The sequence below is a fragment of the Lethenteron reissneri genome, chromosome 42 (assembly GCF_015708825.2).
Source record: "Lethenteron reissneri isolate LAM-NWPU_2019-01 chromosome 42, ASM1570882v1, whole genome shotgun sequence".
Taxonomy (NCBI): domain Eukaryota; kingdom Metazoa; phylum Chordata; class Hyperoartia; order Petromyzontiformes; family Petromyzontidae; genus Lethenteron; species Lethenteron reissneri.
In genome coordinates this window covers 8,727,135-8,751,480 of record NC_083820.1, presented here as the reverse complement: position 1 = coordinate 8,751,480, position 24,346 = coordinate 8,727,135, and the positions used below count along the sequence as shown (strand labels likewise).

Here is a 24,346-nt window from a genome sequence, read left to right as displayed (position 1 = left end):
TGTACTCTAGTGGCAGTGCCGTACGTCCATAATCCACGCCAGCCAGTCTTCCGGAAAATGTCGAGTGAGAAATGAAGCCCTGGTCACGGCCATCGATCACAGGGGCAGATCCACTCGTCAAAACGGGGCACTGGCCGCTGTCGGCATAATCACTCGGGAAAACCTCACTGAATCAACTCTTCTATTCAGGAGGATCCTGCATTGGGATGTTTGGCCAATTCCATTCGTGACTTTTGCTCTACAAGTGCACGTGAGCGTCAGGGTCTATAGCCAGCCGGTTATTGCCACAACCGATACGTGGCATCACGTCTAGATGGGCTCTCTCTCGAGGAAATACGCGACGTAAGGACGCCACACTGAGGCGCTCTCCGTGGTGCTGATTCCATATTGAGAGGCGCTGTCCGTGGTGCTGATCCCACTGACAAAATCACTCTTTGGTGCTGATCTCACGCAAGTGCGATCCTGCAGAAGCGTTGACGTCCGATGTGGTAAGAAAGTCTGCATCAGCAGCAGACCATGCTTTCCCACCTGATGACGGACGCTTGTGTTGCGCCCGAAACGTCGCGATCTATTTTATTTTATATCTACGTGACTTTACCGAAAGTACCAAAGAGTAAAGATTACGCATTTTTGTTTAATCTTCCGAGAAATCTCTCCCGGACGAGCCACCACCTCGGCGCATGACGGCCCGCTTTTGCTAAACGCCTCGTGCATAACCGTGATCCCCATTGATTGCAGGCATTCCCACAGAAACGAAGATGCACATCAAAGCACAACTCTCACGAAAAACTTAACGCGTCTGGGTGATGAAGCCACGCAGGATCGCGGGGACACGCGTGGAAGCGCCCCCGCCAACCGAGAGAAGAAATCAGGAGGCATCGTGACATCGCAAAATGTCGGCAGTTTTAATCGACGCATTCACTCCAAAGCGCAAGGCAGGTGGAAACCGACACACGTGGAGGCGAAACTTACAGCAGAGCGTGAGCAAGGCCTGTCGATGCGCGTTACAACTCGGCAGGTGAAAGCTGAGGACAGCCCGCTCCTCCCTGCCTAAGCCACGAAGACACGGACGACTCGAGTCGTGCGCAGACTCCTACGCGACTCTTCTTTCATACACGTCAACCTCCAGGGGCTGGGAGGACGAGGAAGCGTTATTTTTACACTCGTCAATGAATTTCACAATTAAACGTCGGAGCCGGCGAAACGCGACGGCGGTGATGTGTGCTCACCACACATCCACTCCTCGTGCGGTGGTCTCCCCGCATATCCTAAACACTCCACCCCCTTCCTGCCCCATGCCCCAGACGCCCGCAACTCCTTACCTTCAGCCAGAACTATTCTATAGCACACCGCCTCCTCATCACACTGCCTTCCACCAACTCCTGTACCGTCTCTCAAATACAGTCTTCACACCTACAACTTTCACAGCGCCTCGCTTCAATATCTCCCCGCATCTCCTTGCATACCCTCCATCCCCCCATATCACGCAGCTCCTATGTCCACTCCCATGTCCCACTTCATCTCCTATTCAGTGCACTCAATCTTCAGCAGCGAATTTCTCCCTCTAACGTGCTAACGTCTGCAGGCAGGTCGGCTGCAGCAAAGGTGCGTATGAGAGTGCGCGCTGCTTGCGGAGCCTGCAATACCATGGGAGATGAGTTGAACTCCCATGCCAGGTCTCACGGCGAAGCCCCCAGTGGTTCGACAAAGTTGCGCATTTACAGGTTGCAATATATTACACGTCTAGACGTATCTTTGACGCAATATAAAACCAAATCATATAATATATAGTTAAGGGATCGGCTTTACAAACCGACTACGCTTGCTTACTGCACATTCCACCACGCGTCTCGGCAACAGCAGCGGTGATGACGCAGCGAGACACCACGGCCGCCTTCAAGACGTGGCTCACGACCGTGAGCCGATGCCGCTTGCTGCTCCTGTCGGGACTCGCCACGCAGCGGAGACCACGCACAGTCTCGACTCACGACCACAGTGAAGGCGTTGCGGTGGCAAAGCGGTGAGCGCATTGTACTCAGGAGCCGGCGACAGGGAGGTGCTGGGATGGGCCCTGCACCCACCAAATGTGCCTTTGGCTGCTCACCCACATCTGCTCTCCTTAGCGGCGTGTCTAGACGGCCCTCTAACATTCGAGAGGAGCTGGAGGCAGGCCTGATTGCACTACGAGTGGTGATGAGCGATATCTGAAGAAGTCCTGGGTTAACCCCCCCCCCCTCACCTACCGCACTGACCAGCGTGGTGAAGTATGGTCAGACTCCCATGATCAAGACCGTGTGGGGGAGAGCATCACTCACTCGTAGATTGACAACAAGCTGAGCACGTTTCACGGAGCGAGAGCTTGACACGTGCAGAACCGTGCGGGGCATGGCTGTGTGGACAGTACAGCATTGGACGCGACCACAGGAGCCACAGCAGAAAGCACCACATCTCTTCATGAGTGGTAGACTTTGTGGCGGTGGTGGAGTTATGGGTAGCGTCAGTGATAGGGCTGGCACTTTCACCTAGGTCACGTGGTTTACCGGAGGCTTGAGCCAATTGAGACAAAAGTAGGTTAAGGTTAGCGAGTAATAGCTGGTTCCACAGGGTTGGGATATTTCTCCGGCTGGCTCAGTTGAGAGGCCCTAATCCTTGTGGCTGCTGCGTTTGCTGAAGAAGACTCGGGCTAGCATTTGGTTGCCTCGCGTTCGTGTTAGGTCTATGGGGGTTGGCTTGGCCGGCCAGCCAGCATGCTTCACTCATTCTCTTTGCAATTCGTGACCTCTTCAAGTTATGTCCGCTCTTTCTCAGCAGTGTTTACCTTGTCCGGCAAAAAAAGCCGGTTCACACCGAGGGCAGGGGAACCTCCTGTTCCCCTGCCTATTCGATCGCCTGACCTACCACCTATCCACCAGCTGATCGACCACTTGCTCTACCACCTGATTATCCACGTAGTTCACCATATGATTTACCACCTCGTCCACCACCTGATCTACCACTTGCTCTACCACCAAGACCACCACCTAAATCTACGACCTCGTCTACAAATTGGTCTACCAGTCAAGTCCACCATATGATCTGCCCTCTCATTTACCACCTAGTCCACCGGCTGTTCCGCCGCCCGGCCCACCGTCCGATCTACCGATCGGCACATGCGTTTGCCACGGACAGTATGATTCAGAGGAGTCCACGACCCCCCGCTGCTCCCTAGCCGCGGTTAAAACCACGGATTATGAAGCCACAAAGTAGAGGATTAGCCCCGATAAACTTGAGTGCCCTCCCCCCACCAACCCCGGCGGCTCCCTATGACCACACGTGCCACCCACCCCTAGCGCCTATCACTCTCCGTACCTTCCTGCACCATTCGCGGAACGCCACGGCATTGCCGCAGCGTATCGCTTGCTTGCCTCGTACGCACAACGGACGCCTCGCTTTAGAAACGTTTCGTGGCTTCCGCCGATTATTCGCAGCAGCAACAGCGGCGCACCCTAGGCACGATCCCTTCTATACAGAGCACAGACCCCGACGGGTACTACAGACGAACGGACACGATTAACCAGGCACTCCGCATGCACCACAGTGACAGCGACTCGAAAGAAAAAAAACACAAACGCACGCACGCACACGACCGGGCCGCTACATTACGGATGTAACCCAACTCCCGGGACAATCACGATGGTTGATGGGGTTTTTTTTGGAACATTAAACTTTTCTGTAGCCATGAGTTTTTGTGGCAACGCGGCTCACTTGGCGCAGCAAAGAGGCTTGTCACCGCCCAGCCCTGCGACAGGCGGTGCCGGCAAGCAGGAGGGCCGGGCCCACGAGTTCGTCGAGCCCATTCAGCGACGATGGAGAGTAACGGACTACTTTTATTCGCCATTACTCGGGCCCCTTGAACGAGACAATGTATCACAGCAGCTGCTCTGATAAATTGTCCCGCGAAGGTGGGAAACCCCCCCTCCTCCTCCCGCCCACCACGAGGCACGCCCCTGCTGTGACGTCACCATTGCCGCGACAAACACCTCCCGTCCAGCGGCACACGTGGGAACAGAAGTCAAGACTTTTTTTTTCAAAACTATTTCCCTGTTATCCGATTAGTCGCAAAATCGAACCGATAGTAAATCGATACTGGAATGGATATCCCATCTCCAATAAGCAGTTGGTGGTACAAGGAGACATACATAAACGTGGGTTTGTATGCTCACAATACACACATAGGACTGAATGCGTGCATAGCTAATCAAATCGTGGGCGGGGGGGGGGAATTATTACATCCCTGGGGGCACAGGTCCGTAATGCTCCGTCGCTCGCATGTGAAACCATTCCCGACCTCACGGAGCGCGCAACAATTCCCATCTTCACTCAACCCCGGCAATGGAGAGGCAGGTTGGTCAAGTGTGGGACACAGCGACCTCCCAATGCACACGCACGCTCGCTCGCTTACGCAGCCGAAAGCTTCGCAAGGCGGAGCTTGCGTTGCCGTTTCCCCTGCAGTGAAACCTTGAACGCACAACACAAGGGGGTGCTCGGAGCGTCTCTTGTCGTGCCTGGTGCTGAAGGAGGACGGGAGTGGCCACGGGAGCGACACGCAGCCTCCTTAAGAACCGAACGAGAGGTTCCCCCCCCTCTCTCCACCGTGAGTCCATGAAGACAGCAGCGAGCGCTGGTGGCTTACAACAGTGGCAGGGACCGGTCCCGCGTGACGCAACGCTCCTCTTTCCATCTGTGGCCCGATGCGCGATTCATCGCTGCACAGAGAGAAGCGAGCTCCCAGGTACCAAACCGAGCGCGTGCCACCCTGCGCCACCGTGCGGTACAATCAACCCGTGCCACCGTGCGGTACACAAGGGTCGCGTGGAGAGAGGCCCTGCGATCCACTTGGAGCACCACGCAGACGGATGGGCCGCACACGGCCGCGAGTCACACACTCTATAAGGAAAGCGTTTTTACACAGCGCCTCATGCAGGTTGCAGGCATGTGGACATTCACAATCATCGCTCAGTACAATCCACGACACACGGCGACATTCTTAGCAAATCATTAATATACAGAGGGGCTGCTGCTGCTGATGATGATGATGATTCGAGTGAAGGCTTTCTTGCTTGAGCGAGGAGGTTGTTGCCCCCCTTGGGTGCCGGAGGACGTAATTCAGCCTGAAGCAAAACAAAAATGCAAAGTTATGAAACGTCGATGAGGACCGAGCGTCCACTGACGTACCGGAGAGGCGTCTAAGAGCAACTTTACACCACATCGAATTTCAACACATCTTTAAAGGGCACCCCCCCCTCCCAGCAGCTGTCCCTGTGTGGCACAAGATGACTTAGCACCTGGCCTGCAAACGGCCAGTTGTCTGGCAGTGGGGAAGGGGGGGTGGCAAGTGTTTGCTGCCGTGTGTAATTCAAATGAGTCACTTGCTGGCAATTTTACAACTTGGCACACAGGACGGCCGACTCTTGCAAGCGACGTCAGGGGATGTTTCATGTCCACTGTGAAGCAGACGGCGAATGCTATTGTTATTAAGGTGGTTATTGCACACGGGAGGGACTGCTGGTTCGAACCGTGAACCTCTGCAACGAGCGGCGAACGCGCCACCGCTGCGAGATTCCACATTAGCAATAAGCAGCAGAGACAGTAACGCTTAAACACACCCTTTACAAGCTCCAGACACGGCACGTTTTGTTGGTCCACTGCCAGTGCGGGTAGTGGGGGTTATTTAACCGCATTTCCATCATCAACCTGGACAGCGTGGTTTAGCGAAGCCGGAGAGCATAGACGTGGCAGCACAGAAGTGCAGTACAACAATGGAATTTGCCGCAGCCCCCGTTCGTTTCCCGCAACATAGCCAAGCAGCTTGTTACACCGCGCACTCTATCCGGGGCACTATCTCCTGCCTCCGCTTCTGACATCCGATGAGATCTGATGAGGTTCGTGTGCATCGCAGACAATTTGATCACGTTCACTCGGAGGCTTATAAACGCCAATAAAATTTTACGGTAAACAAGTCGGTAAATAAATCATGCACAGGCATGGACTACGCAACGCTCTCCCGCACGCGTTTGTGTCTTTGTGGAAGCATTTAATAAGCGGTACGGGAGCCGGCGGGCAGCAGATTACATTTTTTTTCTCTCTTATATCTCCAAATTTTGGGCAGTAACCCTCTGATCAGCGTTAAACAAATTATTTCGAGTGCTGCTGCTGCATTGGCAGTGGTGTACAATTAGCAAACAAAAACTCAACACATTTGTAAATAACACTTTGTGGCTTTAAAACAAAACTAAATATGTATATAATGGGTAACATTTGGGGCAATGGCTAATTCTTTATGGCACATCAATGGGGTTTGATCAACATGACTCATTTTCTTCGGGTAAGTCCTGAACGGCAGTACAACTTTATCCTAAAGTTTGGCTCACATTGTGTCACCTTCACGAGCGTTATTGTGCCCTCCCCCTGCTGTTCAGGACGTGAGGTTCCGACGGGGCAGAGCTAACGAATCAACACATGCAACGTGAGTTGGCAAGCGCTAAAACAAAAACTGTGAAACATATATATAAATATATTTATTTGCTTTCTAAAGTCCCCTGGCAGAGGATGGAGCTCAATGGTGATCAGTCGGAGCGTGCCGGTGACCACCGTATGAACAACTGTGCTCTGTCTTCTTGGTTCTTTCGGTAAAGTCACGTAGAATGGAAACAATAAAATAATAAAAATAAAACATAATAAAATAATTCTCACGACGTTTCGGCCACAACGCAAGCAGCCGTCCTCAGGTGAAGACCAGGTCTGTCGGGGAGACAGCGTCTGAATGAATGAATTTCTGAATGAATGAATTTCATTCAGACGCTGTCTCCCCGACAGAATTTCTGAATTAATGAATTTCATTCAGACGCTGTCTCCCCGACAGACCTGGTCTTCACCTGAGGACGGCTGCTTGCGTTGTGGCCGAAACGTCGTGAGAATTATTTTATTATGTTTTATTTTTATTATTTTATTGTTTCCATTCTACGTGACTTTACCGAAAGAACCAAGAAGATGAATCCCTGCAGTCACGAAAGCTTTAAATCGAAACTGTGCTCTGGGCTGCTCAGCGAGGGTAGAGGTACGGAACAGGTTAAGACGCTAGCGCAGACGCGGACTCTGGGCTGCGGGCCGAGCTGGCGCCTCACCCTGGCAGGCCTCGTCCTCCACCATCTTCCGCTTGGGGGGATCAGTGCGGGCGGCCTCTCCCTGGAAGCCAAACTCGGCCCCGACTGGGAACCTGGGACGACACGGTGACACGAGACGACTCAGGGCATGGTGGGCTGAACAGAATGACACGCGCGCGCATGCACGCTGCATCTGACACTGTCAGGTGAATGCCAGGCGTTGTAGGTGTAGGTTGTAGTACACAGCGACAGATTCTGCATGCCGTGTGGATCTTTGAGTGTTACCCCCGCCCCTCACCCACTGATGTAATTGGCCAAACATCCCAATAATGCAGGACCCTTCTTAAAAGCAGGCTTGTGGCTCACCGAGGCTTTCCTGGTTAAAAAAGGGGCATTATTGTGACTACCATTTCAGATCAAAAGCCTTAAGTGACGACGCCGGAACGTAATGCAAAGCAGCTACATGTTCCCCTTCCGGAAACCCAATCATGGTTTGACATGCAGGAGCCCGGATTCGAATCCCGCTGCCAGATTTCACGCCCGCATCCTTGAAACGTGACCACATCACCCCGCGACTCGCAGAATTCCCTCCAGCGGCGCCACCCCCCCCCCCCTCCCAATTCACAGTCTCGCATCGTCAACTCAAAGATGACATTTGCAATGTTTAAGATTCTCCGTGAATCCGCCCCCCTGTCGACCTCCCTCTCCCTCTCGTCTAAAGCTATTCCTCTAAACGCGCTCTCCTACTTAGGCTTTCACGACGAATATCACGATTCGGTACATTGGTTTACTTTTTAGATCGTTGTGTGGGTATAATGTCTCTACGGTTTGTTTTAAAATTGGATCAGGAAGCTCTTTCACGCAAGAGCTGAGCTTTTGTCAATGCCTGACGATGCTGGATGAACTCTCTAGCGAAATGTTGTTGATAGAAATTAAAAATACTTTTCCTTGCTCTTCCAATGTAACCGGTTTTCTTAAAGGCAGAATCAATTTGGCACATTTGCCCATGGCACACAGTTTGGTTGTGTTGGGTGGTGAAGGGTTATCGTAAAAAAAAAACGATATTATACCAACACGACCTAATCCAAAGAAAATCAACAATGAAGCATTCTCCTATCTCTCCCCGTCTCATCTCACTCTCACCCCCACACGTCCCCCCCCTTCACATTCTCTCCGCCCCAGCAGCAACGCTTGAGCCGCGGGGAGTGCGAGAAATTTTTCGATTTAAAGCTTTCGTGACTGCAGGGATTCATCTTCTTGGTTCTTTCGGAAAAGTCACGTAGAATGGAAATAATAAAATAAAAAAAATAAAACATAATAAAAAAAAGTGTATTTTTTATTTTTATCATTTTATTATTTCCATTCTATTATGTTGTATTTTTATTATTTTATTATTTCCATTCTACGTGACTTTTCCGAAAGAACCAAGAAGATGAGTGCGAGGAGTACGAGGAGGGGGCAGCGTGGGGACGCGACTCACGAGGAAGGCCCTGCCCTGCGAACGCCGTAGCTGCGCTCGGGGACGGCCGTCGGGGAGAAGGCCATCATCTCCTCCAGCTGGGCTCTCAGCAGCTCCGAGTCCAGCCCTCCCTGCTCGGGTCCGGTGCCCACTTGCGGGGCCGCACGGCCAACCAACAAACAAACGCAGATTCGCATCATCACCCAGCGCAGAAGTACTCTCTCATCACAAGTAGTGACTAATCCCATATCTGCATTTTCCATAAATATGCTAAATTCCTCTGTTGATATGCAGATTCATTTGTCAAGGCGCCCTTCCTCCCCTAACCCAGATTAAATATATGCTGCCAAGCGTGGTGGTGTTCATTCAGATGCTGTCTTTCCGACAGACCTGTTCTTCACCTGAGGACGGCTGCTTGCGTTGTGGCCGAAACGTCGTGAGAATTATTTTATTATGTTTTATTTTTATTATTGTATTACTTCCCTTCTAAGTGACTTTACCGAAAGAACCAAGAAGATAAACCCACACAGACACACGCACGCCGTCGGGTGGGCGGGCCAGCAAGTAGGCACACCCGACACACGACACCACTCGCCCAGTGCTCACACGAGGAGCATCTGCGTAAGCACACGGCGCGTCGTCAGCGTTGGTCCACCTACGTCAACGGCAGTCACTGCGCGGTGCCGTCACGGCGAGGCCTGCCACGTCTCCCACGTACCTCTGTCTGGGTCGTTGCTGCCACCTTCTTCGTCGCCTCGCCCGTTGTCTGCGGAGACAGTTTCAGCGGCACGCGGTTAGGGTTGCGCTGGGACTGAACGAGAGGCGATTGGGTGTGTCCTCAACAGGATGCCGGCAGGGAAGACGAGAATTGAAACTGATTGGCCAACATCAGAGAGAGACTTCTTATGGCCTAGTCTCACCAGTCGTGAGAATTATTTTATTTTATTATGTTTTATTTTTATTATTTTATTACTTCCCTTCTACGTGACTTTACCGAAAGAACCAAGAAGATGAATCCCTGCAGTCACGAAAGCTTTAAATCGAAATTTAAAGTGCATTTATATTCTTGGTTCTTTCGGTAAAGTCACGTAGAAGAGAAAAAAACAATAAAAGAATAAAAAAAAAATTCTCACGACGTTTCGATTGCAACACAAGCACATTTTCTTGATGTGTTTTTCAAACCTGATGATGATTGCTTGTGTTGCAATCGAAACGTTGTGAGAATTTCATTGGTTTATTTTTATTGTTTTTTTCCCTTCTACGTGACTTTACCAAAAGAACCAAGAATATGAATCCCTGCAGTCACGAAAGCTTTAAATCGAAATTTAGTGTATTTACAGCTCAGGCGTTCTCTGTCTGACACTGGCGGTGAGACTAGGCCATAAAGAAGGCTGCTGTCTCTGGTGTAGGCCAATCAGTTTCAAAGACAATGCCCGTCTATTATCAGAGTGTGTTTGTTTGCATGTTCACGACAAGTACTGTGTGTGGGTAATGCAGACTTGATTCCTTGCAAAAGGTATCTAATCGGTGTTTGAACATCTTAACACCTTCATTTTAAGACTTTGATACGAGCAAAAAGGTCCCGTGACACAACCAGAATGATTCGTTGTTTTGAGCATCCCGTATGCTGGGTCATCTCGGAGCACTCTTAAGGGAACACCGAGGGCCAACGAAGACCACGAGGGCCGTGCCCCCCCTCCCGTGCGCGGGGACCGATGGCTCGCGTGACCCCAGCCACGCCGACCGCCGCGCTCGCGCACCTGAGTTGAGCTCCCGCACCAGCGACGACATGGTGTTGGTGATCGAGTCGGCCGCAACGAGCAGGTCGTTACGGAGATTCCTGCGGGCGCCTGGGCACGACACGCGCACAACGACAACAACCGCCGTTCGCTACCGTGGGGCGGAGAGACGTCACCACGGCACTTTGTGCCAGGCTAGGTGTACACGTATACAAGGACAAAAATCCCCCTGATAGTCTTAACAGACATTTGTGGCAAGCGCTGTTATCGAGCGCCTATGAAAGCCAGAACAGCACACAATGGGGCGGTGTGGCTAGCAACATGGCTTACCGCCTTTGTCTCCACACAACGTACATATTTATGGCTGTTTCAAACCACGGCAAGGCCCAGGACCAGTTCATATAATCGCCAACGACGTTGACCGTGGTCGAGAATCCAACTTAGGCCACTGTGCCCGTGGGCAAAGTGAGCCAACCTCCGTGCCACCACTCCACCCTCACACACGCGGGGGGTGCGTTCGTGCGCAAACACACACGCGCAGGCACGCACATGGAATCCCGTACCGCTTCATTTCCTGCTGCTTCAGTCCGAATTCCTTCCAGTGGCACAGACAGCGGCGCAACGCCGCTACATGGGGGGCCCCACGCTGGCGGAATGTGAACTACCTCGCCTGGTATGCAGGAGGTTGTGAGTTCGATCCTAACCCCGACGCCTGTACATTCGGAGTTTGCATGTATTTTCCCCATGGTGGTCGCGTGGATTTTTCTCCGCGTTGAGAAACAATGTGCGTTTGAAGGTATTTGGTTGCTATAAATTTTCCAAGTGATAAGCCACTTCGTCGAGCTGTGATACGTGATAGCCAGGGCTTCATAACAGCTCTGCGGGGCCTTACTTGGTAAAAGTAAAAAAAAATGTTCAGTTTGAGTTTACGTGAACACGAGGACAAGGGAGCAGAGTGGAGTCCACTGGCCCCCCACGGAGTTGGCCGGGCCGGGCAGCGCCTACCCCCCCCCCCACCAACCCAGGCCGTGCGATCGTCATCACCTTGCGCGAAGGCCTCCTGCACATCGCCGCCGACGCCCGTCAGCGAGTCCTGCGGCGTGTGCGTCGGCGTGGAGCCGGCCGATGTCGACCGGATCGGCATGGGCATCGGTCGCGCCATCGTGTGGCTCGGAGACGACCGCGGGGAGCTCTGCGTCTGCGGGGGCGTCAACGGCGGTCGCGGTGAACGGCGGTCGCGGTGAACGGCGGTCACGGTGAACGGCGAACGCGGTGAACGGCGAACGCGCGCGCGAGCAGTACAGGGCAGAGCGGCGGGCGAGCGGCCGCGCGATCTCAACTTACGAAGATTTACATCGCAACTTAACTTCAAAGGCGCTTTAGAAAGATTCTAAAAACAAAAATTGTACAGAAGATGATCATGGTTGAGATAAAGAGTGGGGGGGGGGAGGGTTATTAAAAGTGGTGTCATCATGCTGACGTGTTAGGAGAACAGATGCGATTGGTTAAAGAGGGGTAGAGGGTAGTGATAGGGGTTTGGGGTAGGCCTGGTCATAGCTGAGCGGGGTGGGCAGGGAGTCGCAGTAGTAGGATGCAACATGCATCACATGGTACGTAACATTTGGCACAAAGGTACGCGACACAACACACGGGTAACAAAGAACACGAGACAACAAAGGCAAAAATCCCCAGTGCAGCCTTCAACTGGATAATGGGCTGTGTGCCGTTAGCAGGCCACACCTATGAAGGCCATGGCACATGGCAGCGCACTGCACATCAAACAAAGCACACACAATACTCGCCCACATTACACGCATCGTATACAAAGATCCCCCGTATAGCCTTAACAGACTCTTGGGGCAAGTGCTGTTAGCGAGCACCAATGAAGGCCAACACGGCACACGAGGTGGTGGGTGTGAACAGTACCACGCCCGGCCACCTTTGTCTCCCCAGTGCCAATGTTGTTTGCACACTGCACCAGGAACTCATTTAACGTTTTGTCGATCTAGAGGAGGCCCAGGACCGGTTCAGATAATCGTCACCGGTGTTGGCCGTGAGCGGGAATCGAACTCTGCTCAACGGGTTCGTAGCGCAATGCGCTTACCACCACACTACCGCTCCCCCACATATAAACACGCACGCCCATGCACACGCCCATGCACACACGCACACGCACTCGCACGCGCAACACACGGCAGCGTCGTCACATTCTGGAAGAGCTGCCACGCGGCGTCGTTCACAACGAGGCCACGGTGACAGAGCCGCTCTTTGTACAAACACTTCACGCGCCGTGCACATTTGCGCGAGTTGTTCACAAACGTGATGTCCCCGAAGTATGTCTTGCATTCACATATAAAACGCAGTCCATGCATTTGCCAAGCTTGGTCGCTTTCAATGGTCAAGCAACAAAGGTAAAGATCCCCGGTATAGGCTACGCACACTGGAATCGAACACAGGTTGGCGGGTTCATAGGGCAGTGCACTCACCACTGCACCACCGCTCCCCATAGCAGCAGCAGCAACAACAACAGCCACCATTCGCCACTAAGTGGTGGTGACGTCACCACAGCGCTTACGCCAGGCTAGGTTCCACTTTGAGGCCACGTGGCGTGTCAGAGTGATGTGACAGACCCAGGTGCCACGGGTTGACTGCCTGAGATGACCGGCAAATGTGCCACGTGTGCTCCCTACTGGGTCAACTCGTTGCGCTTTAGCCGCAGACGCACACACGCACGAGTGCGCTTCCCAGAGAGGTTTATAAGTGGAGAGAGGCTTCACAGATCTAGGACTGAAGACAAATGAAGTCCGCCGTGGTCCTCGCTCGCAGCGTGTTTTTTTTCCCCGCTCTCGCCTCTGCGCCGCGCGGCGCGTTCTTCGGCGAAGCGCGTCGCTGCACACGGGATTTTCTCACGTCGCCACGGCACGCCGCGTACGGGTAAACTCTAAGCGGCCTCCATCGCAGCAGCAGCAGCGGCAACAACAGCAGCGGCAGCAGCAGCAGCCTTCCTGGAAAACCATGCAATTGATTTGCCCGCACGTTGAGGCGTTTGCCACGGGTTAGCACACCAGATAATGATTTACCCAGCGGGGCTGCTGCCACAGCGCTGTAACAGTTAGCAGCAGTAGCAGCAGCAGCCCACTGGACTGGCAATGCAAAGGTCGCCAGTTCCAGATCGATCTCCCAGCGCACAACGGGGCAAAGTTTATTAAATCACCAACCCCCCCTGCCCCCCGCCCTACTCCACCACCGCCACCGCCTCTGTCCACCCAGCTGTATAAATGGGAATGCCACACAGTTAGTCTATGATCGGCAGGCAACGAGCGGTGGGGTAAAGTGTGGGTAACTCTGACCTCTTGCAAGACGACTGGCCAGCGTGGCAGAGTATGGCTGGAATACCTCTCTTTGCTCTCTTGAGCTCTGGAGCCCTTTCGCCAGCAGTGGCGTGAGCAAGCAATTGCAGGGCTGCACCTTTATATATTTTTTACACAACACAGGAGCGGCACGTCTCTGCTCGATAATCCCTTCTTTACGAGTCAGGGGTTGCGAATGGGGTCAGAGAGAATTCGGCTCTGAGCTCAAGGGCAGCACCAAATTCCAACTCACGGCTTGGCGACTTGTATTTACCCGATGTGAGGTGCGATATCAAGTAAGGAATGGAGATGATGATGATGACAATAATTCACTGTACTGGGTCTCCTTGTGCTAAGGGTCATTCATGCAAAAAGTTCAGGGTCAAAAACACCAAGAACACTCCCACTAAATATATTTTGTTTCAAACTCATTCCACATTCTGGGTTATCGAACATTAAGTCGACCTTCCGTTCTGCATTCCAATAAAATATATGTGTGTTGACAACATCGTTAATATATATCGTATCGTGATTCGTCTAGACCTGGCACTAACCAAAAGCATTCGTTTAACCGAACTCTGTACCGGATTTAACTGGTACATAGTTTAGGCCGAATGCTTTCACAACACCGTCAAGGTCGAAACCAGTTCAGAGTTTGTTTTACTTAAATAAATAATGCCGCTTAACTCATTCTTGCAGGCTCAGGAGGAGGCCAAAACTCAAAACGTATTTATTTATTGCGGAGATAGAAACGGGAGGTCGGTTTTTTTGTCGTTTCTTTGGGGTAAAACACGATCGTTGAAACCGTGCAGAATTACGTGTGCGTAATCTCAACAGCCTGTGAAGAGCAAGCGGCATGGGGGAACCCACGCAAAGCAACAGCAGCAGGAGCAACAGGAGCACGGCTGAAGGAGGAGACACTTACTGCCTGTTTCTGTTCCTCTTCCTACAACAGGAGGCAGAACACAGAGCATCACAGAAGAATTAGCCAAGGAGTATGAAGAGAGAGGGCAGAGGGAGGACAGGAGAGGGAGGAGGAGGAGCGAGGATGAGGAGGAGGAGGAAGAAGAAGGGAAGGCGTCGGAAGGAGGAGCGAGCCAGGAGGAAGGGGAGAGGAAGGAGGAACATTCTGGGACCACATGGCACTCTTAGTCGCTGGAAATAACACTGGTCAAAAAAAAAAACATTTTTTTCTGGCCTGGACTTTTGCAGCTGTTTTAGACTAATTTCAGGGTGCCGATTCCAAATCTGATCTCAGATTTGCTCTATCACATCTCATTTTTATGCTATCGGCATACCCCATTTTCATTGATTTTACCCGAAATTAACTCTGTCACTTATGATTGCAAGTTGTTGCGAGCCAGTGACTGCTTTAGTGTTAAAATATGGTGCTGTATTTTTAGGATAGTGTGTTTATAATATCATTTTATGGAGATATCCACATCTATTTAATATTTTTCTTCTGCAGTTTTTATTGAAAATGCAATATTTGAAATCAGCACCCCAAAATTACCTTAAAACCATTGGAATACCTTATGCCAGAAAAAGTGTGTTGACCAGTGTTATTGAACTCAACCGCAGCACGAGTGGAGCGGTGGTGGTGGCAGCCCTGGCTGGAGCACCGGCAAAGCCAATTGGGGCGACTCTCTCGACCGCACTGAAGCGGCGATGTCAGTGACAGCCTCTCGGGCCCATGTGACCTACAGCTCCTCATCATGCTCATCATCGCCCCCACATCCTCGTCATCTGGAGTCAGCACTAGAGCTGGGGCAATTAACCGGTGAAGCTCGTTCATTGACCAAAAATTATAAATCGACAATTTTTTTGCGGTCAATTACTCAGGCCCCCCCCAGCTTCCTGCCTCCCGAAGGTGGGAAACCCCCACAAACCCCGGCGCAGCGTGCCGCACATGATGAAGCCAACGGCGTCGAGTAGCACGGCTGGGAATAAAGGAGACACTTTTTTTTTTCTCCCAAAAAATGCAATGCGTCGAGTAATCGACCCGATGACCAGCAGAATACATGGATGGCTTTAGTAACGTGATAGTCCAGCGCCCAGATTCTTACCAATCTAGAGTCGGCTTCCAGATCGTCGATAATCTAGAGGTGGCCACGAGCACCGGAGCAGAGGAGGGGGGTTGGTGCGGGGGTGAGGTGTGGGGGCGTCACGTTGCAGTAGGCAGCGGGACACGTCTATAATAATGATTACGACAATCATCAAATTTGTAAAAGCGACCGTCACGCCGTCAAATTGTGAATCTAACTAATGCCGCACGGCTCGGACGTGACCTGGGAAGCCGGCATGTGATTTATTTCCGTCTTTGAGTTTTCTTCCCCCCCCCCCCACCGCCCCCCCCCCCCTACACTCCAAGTTTTTTTTAGTAAATTCTTCACGGCTTGCCGCAGTTCGGTAATTACGTCTCAAGAGCCGCAAATAACGTGACGGAACGGGCAACGGCGCCGGCAGCAGACGGGGGTCACCTTGAGCAGCTTCATGAGTCCCTCCAGCTGCACCATGAGCTCGCGCCGACTTTCCTGCAGCGCCGACATGCGCTGCTCCAGCTCATCCTTGCGCTGCCTGCAACGCGCACACACGTGCACGCACACACACACGCGCACACACGCGCACACGCGCACAAAACACATACGGCAAGCAAACGGGCGCACGGTTATTTTGTCTAACCGCTAGAAATGGCGAAGTGGCAGACATAATATGTAGAGCCGTGAATGGCCTCTTAGGGAACGTGCTGTAAGGAGGCGCTCTACGAAGGCCGGCGCGGCACATGGAAGGGGGTGGTGCGGACAGCCATACGCCCTGTCGCCAGCGTGTCTCCCCAGTGGTGACGTTTACACACCACGCCAGGTACTCATTGAAGTTTTGGATAGGTGTGGGAGCGGCCGTGACTTGGGCCATGGGGCAGGCCCGTGTGAGAGAGGCTGTGACGTGGGGGCCGTGGGGGAGGCCTGCGAGTGAGAGAGGCCGTACCGTAGCAGCTTGAGCTCAGCGAGGAGCGTGGGGTTCTGCTGGTCCTTCTCGGGGGACGTCTGCGATGCCTGCTCATGCTCCAGCCTCAACCGCTGGATCTCTTGCATTATCTCCCTGGAGCACAGCGACGCGACGGCATGAGACAATCACGAAGTGGAGCCACAAACCACTGGAACAGCGAGACAAACGCAAAACAGAATTTGGAGACAACCGGGAACACGCAGACAGATACAACGCACGGACGCGCTGGGAGCAAGAGATCACAAGGTGAGAATGTAACCGCGAGGGGAAGTAAAACGAGGCAGACGATGCGGCCTTTACCGGTTTTTATTTTCCAGCTCGGCGATGAGCTGCCGCTGCTGCTTGTTTGTGTCGGAGTTGAACGCCAAATCGGTGGGCGTCCGCTGCTACAAACGCAACACGACAGTTGCACACCACGACGCACGCACGCGCACGCACGCAGAATAGAATACATGCCCACGCGCACGCAGATGTAAACAAAGATACGCACGCAACATACGCGGACACGCAACACACAAGGACACGCACAGAGACGTGTGCACGCACAACACACACGACATCGCGCGTACGCGCAGGCACGCAGACACGCACACATGCACACAGGCAGACACGTGCACACGGAAAAAAAAGACACGGGACACGTGCACAGACATGCCAGTGCACACAAGCAGACACACAAACACATTTAGAAGGCTACTACTGCCTCCTCCACGCAATTTTATCTGATTTCATAGTGAGATATCTCATTGTCCATAACAATGACCATTGTGTTTTTTTTACTAAATGTATAAGCTGCTGCACCATTCACAATGTAAGAGGTGCAAGCGAACGACATTCAGTGAGCCGGCGATGGCTCCAATCCTTTCACTATTAAGGCAATGGCACAGAGCGCATAGCCGTGACGCGATCAACGCGACGCTGCACTGAACAATCCTATTGTGCTTCATCACCGTCGCTAGTTTCGCCTTTGTCATAATGGTGACCCAAGTCACTCTTGCAAATCAGACGACGTTTATCAGGGTCTCTTGTGAATTCTCACCAGGTTAAACAAAATCAACTTGAGATGGGAACCTGAAACTAATACGGCATGCCCATCATAGTGTAAACCTCAGCAACGTGACACCGTCTGAATATGATAACTTGACACACTCATAGAGGGATACTTAACAATGTGACGCACACACACACTTTATGGAATGTCACAGTGAACAACGCGACACATCGAGTGTGCCGCATCTCCGATTATCACGGTTGGCTACGTATGGTGCAAAAGAAGTTCAACATACAGACAAACGCTCTGCAATGCAACAAAGACAACAATCCCCCGTACAGCCTTAATAGGGCAAGTGCTGTTAGCGAGCACCTATGAAGGCCGGCACGGCACACGAGGGAGTGGGTGGCCAGCACCACGCCCGGCCGCCTTTGTCTCCCCAGTGGCAATGTTTGCACACCGCACCAGGTCCTTATTTGAGGCTGAGTCGACCCAGGGGAGGGCCAGCACCGGTTCAGATAATCGTCACACCATCAACACAATTTTAACACCGGAAAATTCAAACGCTAATGTCACACCAAATAATACGACACACTCAGCACGGAGTGATACTTGACAGCATGACACACCGGCCTACAGAATTTGTCACACATAAAACCAAGACCCTCAATGAAGTGGCTTATCACGTGTCATTTTAAAGCAGCCGAATACTCTAAACGCACGTTGTTTCTAAATGTGGAGGGAAAAACCCAGAGGACGTGGAAAAAAAAATCCATGCGACCACGGGGAGAACATGAAAACTCCAAATATATAGGCGCCAGGGTCAGGATCGAACCCACGACCTCCTGAATACCAGGCAAATTAGTGAGGCAAATAAATAGAATGTACCATCGGTGGAGTTCATGGTCTCAGTTCGGTCACCAATGCCTACGGCGACGAGTCACCATCGCGCGGTGCTGCGCTTAATTTGGCAAAAATAAAAATATCGATTTGACCGCAATGCGACGACGAACGTTACTGTCGTGCGCAACAGCAGGTGGGAAAGTGCCGTCCACCGAGGCCGCCGGCAGTGATCTCAAGAGATAACTCCGTGATGTCCGCTTCCGTGCTCGGGCACGAACGCTCGGCACCGCCCTGGGAGAGATCCGGACGCCGCTTACTTTCATCATCTCGACGAGGTCACGAGGTGACGACGTGGAGAAATTACACGCGCGCCCGCCCCCCGGCACACGCACGCAACAAAAAATGTACGATCAAATAATTTAAAGAGACGAAAGCTCTGGTGTAATGACCTTTTTCTTGTCGTTTCAGGGATTTTGTTTATCTCCAGTCGTGGGATTTTGAGAGGATTTTTTTAATAGCCAAGACCAACCAAATCAATGAACTGAACCTGGCTATATATATTTATAATAAAAAAATGATTCTGTGCTCCCAGCGGTTGTTGGACAATCCGATGGAAACTCACCTTCAACAAGGGAAACAATTTCAGTCTCCGAACGTGCGGAGAATTCAAAGAGGAAACGCTTCACGTATATCTATCTCTCTCCTTCTCGATCGCAGCTCGGAGGCAAGCAGTCGACGCCGATGGCTTCCCGTAATGGCTCGCGTGCCACCATCACATAGCGAGCCAGACGATGCATCTCGCACCGACGGTTATTTTACGAAGACGTAACGAGCAAATTATATTGCGATTCCACCGGCCCGGAGGGCATTAGTTAAGGTGACGGCTCAGTCGCACAAAACTGGAGAGTTACCATGAAGTAAAAATATCACGCACACGCCACGACCTGCAAAAGTGCCGGCACGTGCACGCAAAACAAACGCAAAGATCCCCTGCCCACCCGATAGAGCCTTTGGGACAAGTGTTGTTAGCGAGCACCCATTTAGGCCTGCACGGCACACGAGGGGGGTGGGAGTGGCAGTACGACACGCGTGACCACCTTTTTCTCCCGCCCATTCCGATGTTTACACACCGGCCCCAGGACCAGTTCAGATACATACATGGCAAGTGCTGCGAGGCGTATGACGCGTGGTGAAGGTGCAAGCAGGTTCCCCGGTGCGGTGCGTGTGGTGTGCCATATGCCGCGGAGGGTGCCCCTCTGCGGTGTGTGTATGTTGCAGTTAATGATTCGTGGTGTGTGCGGTTTGCCGTACGTGTACAGTGTGCACCGTGGTACTGGCCTCGGCAGCGAGTCTGGCAGCATAGCGAGCGATGAGACGGTGTTCCTCATCCAGACGGCCGGGGCTGTCGAGCCCGCTGTTTGAGCTTCACACAAACACACGCACGCACGCGCACGATCACAATCACACTCAAACACACACACACGGCACAGCTGGTACAAGACAAAGATCCCCATGTAGCCTTAACAGACTTTAGGAGCAAGTGTTGTTAGCGAGCACCTAGAAGGCCGGCGGGGTACACTGGGGGGGTGTGGGTGGCCAACACCACGCCCGACCACCTTTGTCTCCCCAGTGGCGATGTTTAACACACCGCACCAGCTACTCAATAGAGGTCCAGTCGACCTAGGGGAGGCCCAGGACCGGTTCGGATGATCGTCCCTGGTGCTGGCCGTGAGCGGGAAACGAACTCGGGTTTTCCGGGTTCGTAGGGCAGCGTGCTAACCATTGCGCCACTGCTCCCCACACACACACAGCGCGCTCCTGATACCGCTGGCACCGTCCGCAACCCAAAGTTGAACGGCAACATATCGGACGTTTACGTGCTGCGGGACGTCTGGTCAGGGACGAGCCTCGCTCGTTGGGCGGCCACACGTCCGGCGCGCAAGATTAACGACGACGACGCCGCCGCCGCCGCCGCCGCCGCTCTTTGCGCTGCACCACGCAGCGGCGTTTAAAACGACGCCAGGTAATTAAATGGGGGGGGGGGGGGGGAAGAGGTCTAAATGCTCGCGCTGTCGATTGCGCGCAGGGCTCTTTGTGCAACGCCGCGAGCGACCGACAGCCGCGCTCCGACAACTCAGAAGGACGCCGACCACTGTCCACGCAACCTGCGGTCCTAGAACCCTAACGAGGGGGTTACTACTAATTGCATTCAGGGCGCACGGGCATATACACGAAACAAAACTAATTGATTTACCAGGCTAAGCCTCCTGATCCCTTAGCTTATTTTCATAGGCTACCTGGACACACGTGACTGGACGTACGTGGGCACCAAATAATCTAAACGTATGTCTCTAAAACGTGGATGGTAAAACCGGAGGAACCCGGAGAAAAATCCACAACGAAGGCATACGAAGTCCACATATACAGGCATCGCCAGGGTCCGGATCGAACCCATAACCTCCTAAAATCCAGGCAAGGGAGATGACATCTCCTCGCCAACGCGGCGTCCCTAAGAAGAACTGATTGGTTGGAGCTCGCGCGTGGACAACGATGTCTCTGGCCAATTCAGTCGGAATGCATCCCATCTTGTCAGATCTCGGAAGCCGGGCGGAATCGAGCTCGATTATTTGCTTGGATGGGCGACTGCCATGCACGAAATAGGCGTTGTAGGCTGGGCAGGATTACTGTCCTGGGCTTCTCCGCTGGACATCTTTGACTCGTGTCCCTTCACCAACTCGCACTGACCAGCGTGTGGCGAAGAATGGTCACAGACATAAGCCCCCTACGACCCGCACGGCACGGGGGCAGACTCTCATCCAACAGCCGATGAACAAAACCAAAGAATAGGGGGTGTGGGTGTTCACGCGGCGTGCAGGGTACACGACTGCCAGGCCAAATGCCGGTTCCCTTCATCGCGGCAGCTCGGACAGCCTGACGATCCATCCAGCTCCGTGGGGACGCGTGAGTCACCCTGACATGCGAATCATCCGTGCAAATGTGTAAACCGCCAGTGAAGTAGAGATGCCGAGCAGCGTACCCTTGCCCGTCCACGTAACAAGCCCCCTGGGTAGACCGTGCGATGCCGTCCAGATTATAGGACGCACTTTTGTTGCACTGCGTTTTAAAGCGAGATGTGGGGAGAGTGTGGTCTCGTTGGAGTGCCCTTCATTTGTGCAGGAAGAGCCTCACCGAGTCTCAAGACTCTCTTTTTAGGAGGGTCCTGTGCCAACTTGTCAGACTAGGAGGTGATGTTGCTGCTGTGTGTAATCTCACTCGAGTAATTTGCATAGATGTATGTTGAACTTCTTTTGCACCATACGTAGGTAGCCAACCCTGCTAATTGGAGGTGCGGGTAATTATTCAGCAATGGGATGTTTTGCCTGATACCGGTGACATTGTTCGTTTTAGCTCTGAGAAGAAACCGATGGACCCAGATGAATCAAACGTAAAACAGAGGGAGAACATACAAGCTCCACGCAGAAAGCCGCCCTCATCGGGAATCGAACCCAGGCCCCTACTTGCTGCGAGGCACGCGCGTCACCACTACACTGCCATCCTGCCCTAATCCCTAGTTCGTTGGGCTCATGTGCGCGACACCGGATGTGCGACTTGTTCGGCAACGGCACAAACTTTAGAGCGCGTCTTATTTACTGGAGCGTCTTTAAAAATTAAGAGAATACGGCGACACACGGCGTGCACACATGTTCTGACGAACAGGTCGTTTCCATCCCGCGGCACCGCGATGTAAAAAGTACCAGGTTTACGGACGTCTACTTTGAAGCGTGAAAAAAATATCTCTGGCCAAGGACGTCGTGTAGGTTTTGCTCGGTGCTGGTGGGCTAGGGGCTATACACAACCCTCCTGGGCAGGTCCATGACCGCCTACAGCCATGGGCTCTAAGACGAGCCCGAGACTTGTTAGAAGCGTATTTCTTTCACCACGGCTCGGCATTTTGACGATCGCTGATTAAGGAGGCAGAGGGAAGCCCAGTGCCTGTGCCGATGGCAGTGGTAAATATATTGGTGGGAGCACGGAAGCCCGCGAGGGTGGGGGGGGGAAATGGGTGGGGGGCGGTGGGCAGTTGGAGATGGAGTTGTGGGGGGTGGAAGGGAGGTATGTGCAGTTTATAATCTTTATAATGAGCAGGCAAGTATTGTTAACGTTTACTTTTTACCCGTGAGGGCCCAATGACGAGCCACCGTGTGTCGATGGGGGGAAGGGGCAGCTCGTGTGTGAAGGGGCTGCCCAAATGAGAGGGCAGCGTGTGTAGGAGGGCAGCTCAATCATACGCATCGGGACGCAGCAGCGGCGGCGGTAGCAGCAGCAGCAGCAACAGCAGCAGCCGGAATCAAGAGAAGTCGTTTTGATTTCACGCGCAGAGGAGACGCGAATCACGGGAAGCAAACCAAAGGGAGAGCGCGCGCGGGTTTGGCAGGTGGGATACGATTCGGTTGCGCAGAGTAGAGGGTGGCGCAAATCTTGGGAGGGATTCGACACGGAACATCAATGAGGCCAGGCTCGTTACGGCACCTTCGTGATCTGCCGGACGAGCGGCGATATTGAAAATTAAATGCGCACATATCGTAGCGCAGCTGGGAATGACACCTTTAATGCTAACTGCTGTTATTCCATTTAAGTAACCTGAATTACTGTCCGATGTAATTACTGGCATCGCTTCCGTTTATTTTTTATTTTTGCAGGCATGTTGTCGATGACGATCGATGACCACTGCACCCCGCATTTTCTCTCTTGCGACGCTGCCGTGATGGCGATGGGGACGCTGCCGTGATGGCGATCGTGGCGGTGATAGCGATCGCAATTGTGGCGGCGATGGCGATCGCGGGCAATGATGGTGATCGTGGGCGGTGATGGCGATCGCGGTGATCGTGGCGGTGATGGCGATCGAAGCCGCGATGGGGCGCACGCGGGGCCCCCTGCGTACCGGTCGCCGTGCAGCAGACGATCAACGTACAGGGCAATTAGCACATGCTCGTCAGCCATTCGATTGGCCATGTCCAAACTGTACTGTATTCTGACAGACGGGGGGGGGAGGGGGGGGCAAAGAAAAATGAAAACATAAAGACGCACGCACACACGCGCACGTGCTCGTGAACGCACAGAACAACAAATGAAACTCACAAAAATGACAAGACGAAAGAGAAACGTTCCAATTTGTGTTAAAAAAATTAAGTTCGGTGCGGGGGACGGGGAGGGGAACGTGTAGGGAAAAAAATCATAAATCAAAATTCAAATCGCGTGCATGCAAAGTGAGAAGGAAGCAGAGAAGCAGAGTGAGCAGCACAGACCCACGCACGCGCACGCACGCACACACGCACGCAAGCACGCACACACACATGCACGCAGTGGGCCCGGGGAAGGGAGGGGGGGCGAACACAGGCCGGAGCAGCCACCAAAGCACAGGCAGCCAGACGGCGCCGCAGACTGCAGCCGTAACGCACGACCTGGTCACCGCAGCATCACAGTGGCTTAGTCACGGGGGTAGCGGTGTGAAACTGGCAGTGTTTAGTGACTCGTAGTGACGCGGTTTAGCTGCGGGTGACGCGGTTTATCTGCGAGTTATGTGGCTTAGTTGCGGGTGACGTGATTTAGTTGTGGGTGACACGGTTTATCTGGGGGCGACGCGGTTTAGCTGAACATGAGCGGCGACGACCACCAGCGGAGCTGGGGTTAGTCGCAGCCAGCACGCCGAGCGAGTCTCCGCTGCTCGACGCAGTCACGTGGGGTGACAAGGCGGTGTCTGTGCGGTGAAGCCGAGCGGGCGGACAGAGCGCCCCCACGAGAAGCACGCCGCAGCA

General features: G+C 53.0%; 1 protein-coding gene across 11 annotated transcripts in view; it reads right to left on the bottom strand.

The window, feature by feature from the left end:
- Positions 1 to 891: 891 nt before the first annotated feature.
- DTNB (dystrobrevin beta) overlaps positions 892 to 24,346 on the bottom strand; it is a 69,223-nt gene continuing 45,768 nt past the window's right edge. For 8 of the 11 annotated variants that reach the window (XM_061568831.1, XM_061568835.1, XM_061568834.1 and 5 more), the window contains 12 exons: positions 23,473 to 23,562; positions 19,869 to 19,953; positions 16,997 to 17,082; positions 16,676 to 16,789; positions 16,171 to 16,267; positions 14,616 to 14,636; positions 11,385 to 11,538; positions 10,362 to 10,451; positions 9,320 to 9,367; positions 8,623 to 8,752; positions 7,164 to 7,255; positions 892 to 5,150 (listed from right to left, as the gene is read on the bottom strand). In XM_061568831.1, coding sequence (XP_061424815.1) covers positions 5,146 to 5,150; positions 7,164 to 7,255; positions 8,623 to 8,752; positions 9,320 to 9,367; positions 10,362 to 10,451; positions 11,385 to 11,538; positions 14,616 to 14,636; positions 16,171 to 16,267; positions 16,676 to 16,789; positions 16,997 to 17,082; positions 19,869 to 19,953; positions 23,473 to 23,562 — 1,012 coding nt within the window. In that variant the 3' untranslated portion in view covers positions 892 to 5,145. The remainder of the gene's footprint in view (positions 5,151 to 7,163; positions 7,256 to 8,622; positions 8,753 to 9,319; positions 9,368 to 10,361; positions 10,452 to 11,384; positions 11,539 to 14,615; positions 14,637 to 16,170; positions 16,268 to 16,675; positions 16,790 to 16,996; positions 17,083 to 19,868; positions 19,954 to 23,472; positions 23,563 to 24,346) is intronic. The other 3 variants (XM_061568830.1, XM_061568839.1, XM_061568838.1) reach the window with 2 other exon arrangements.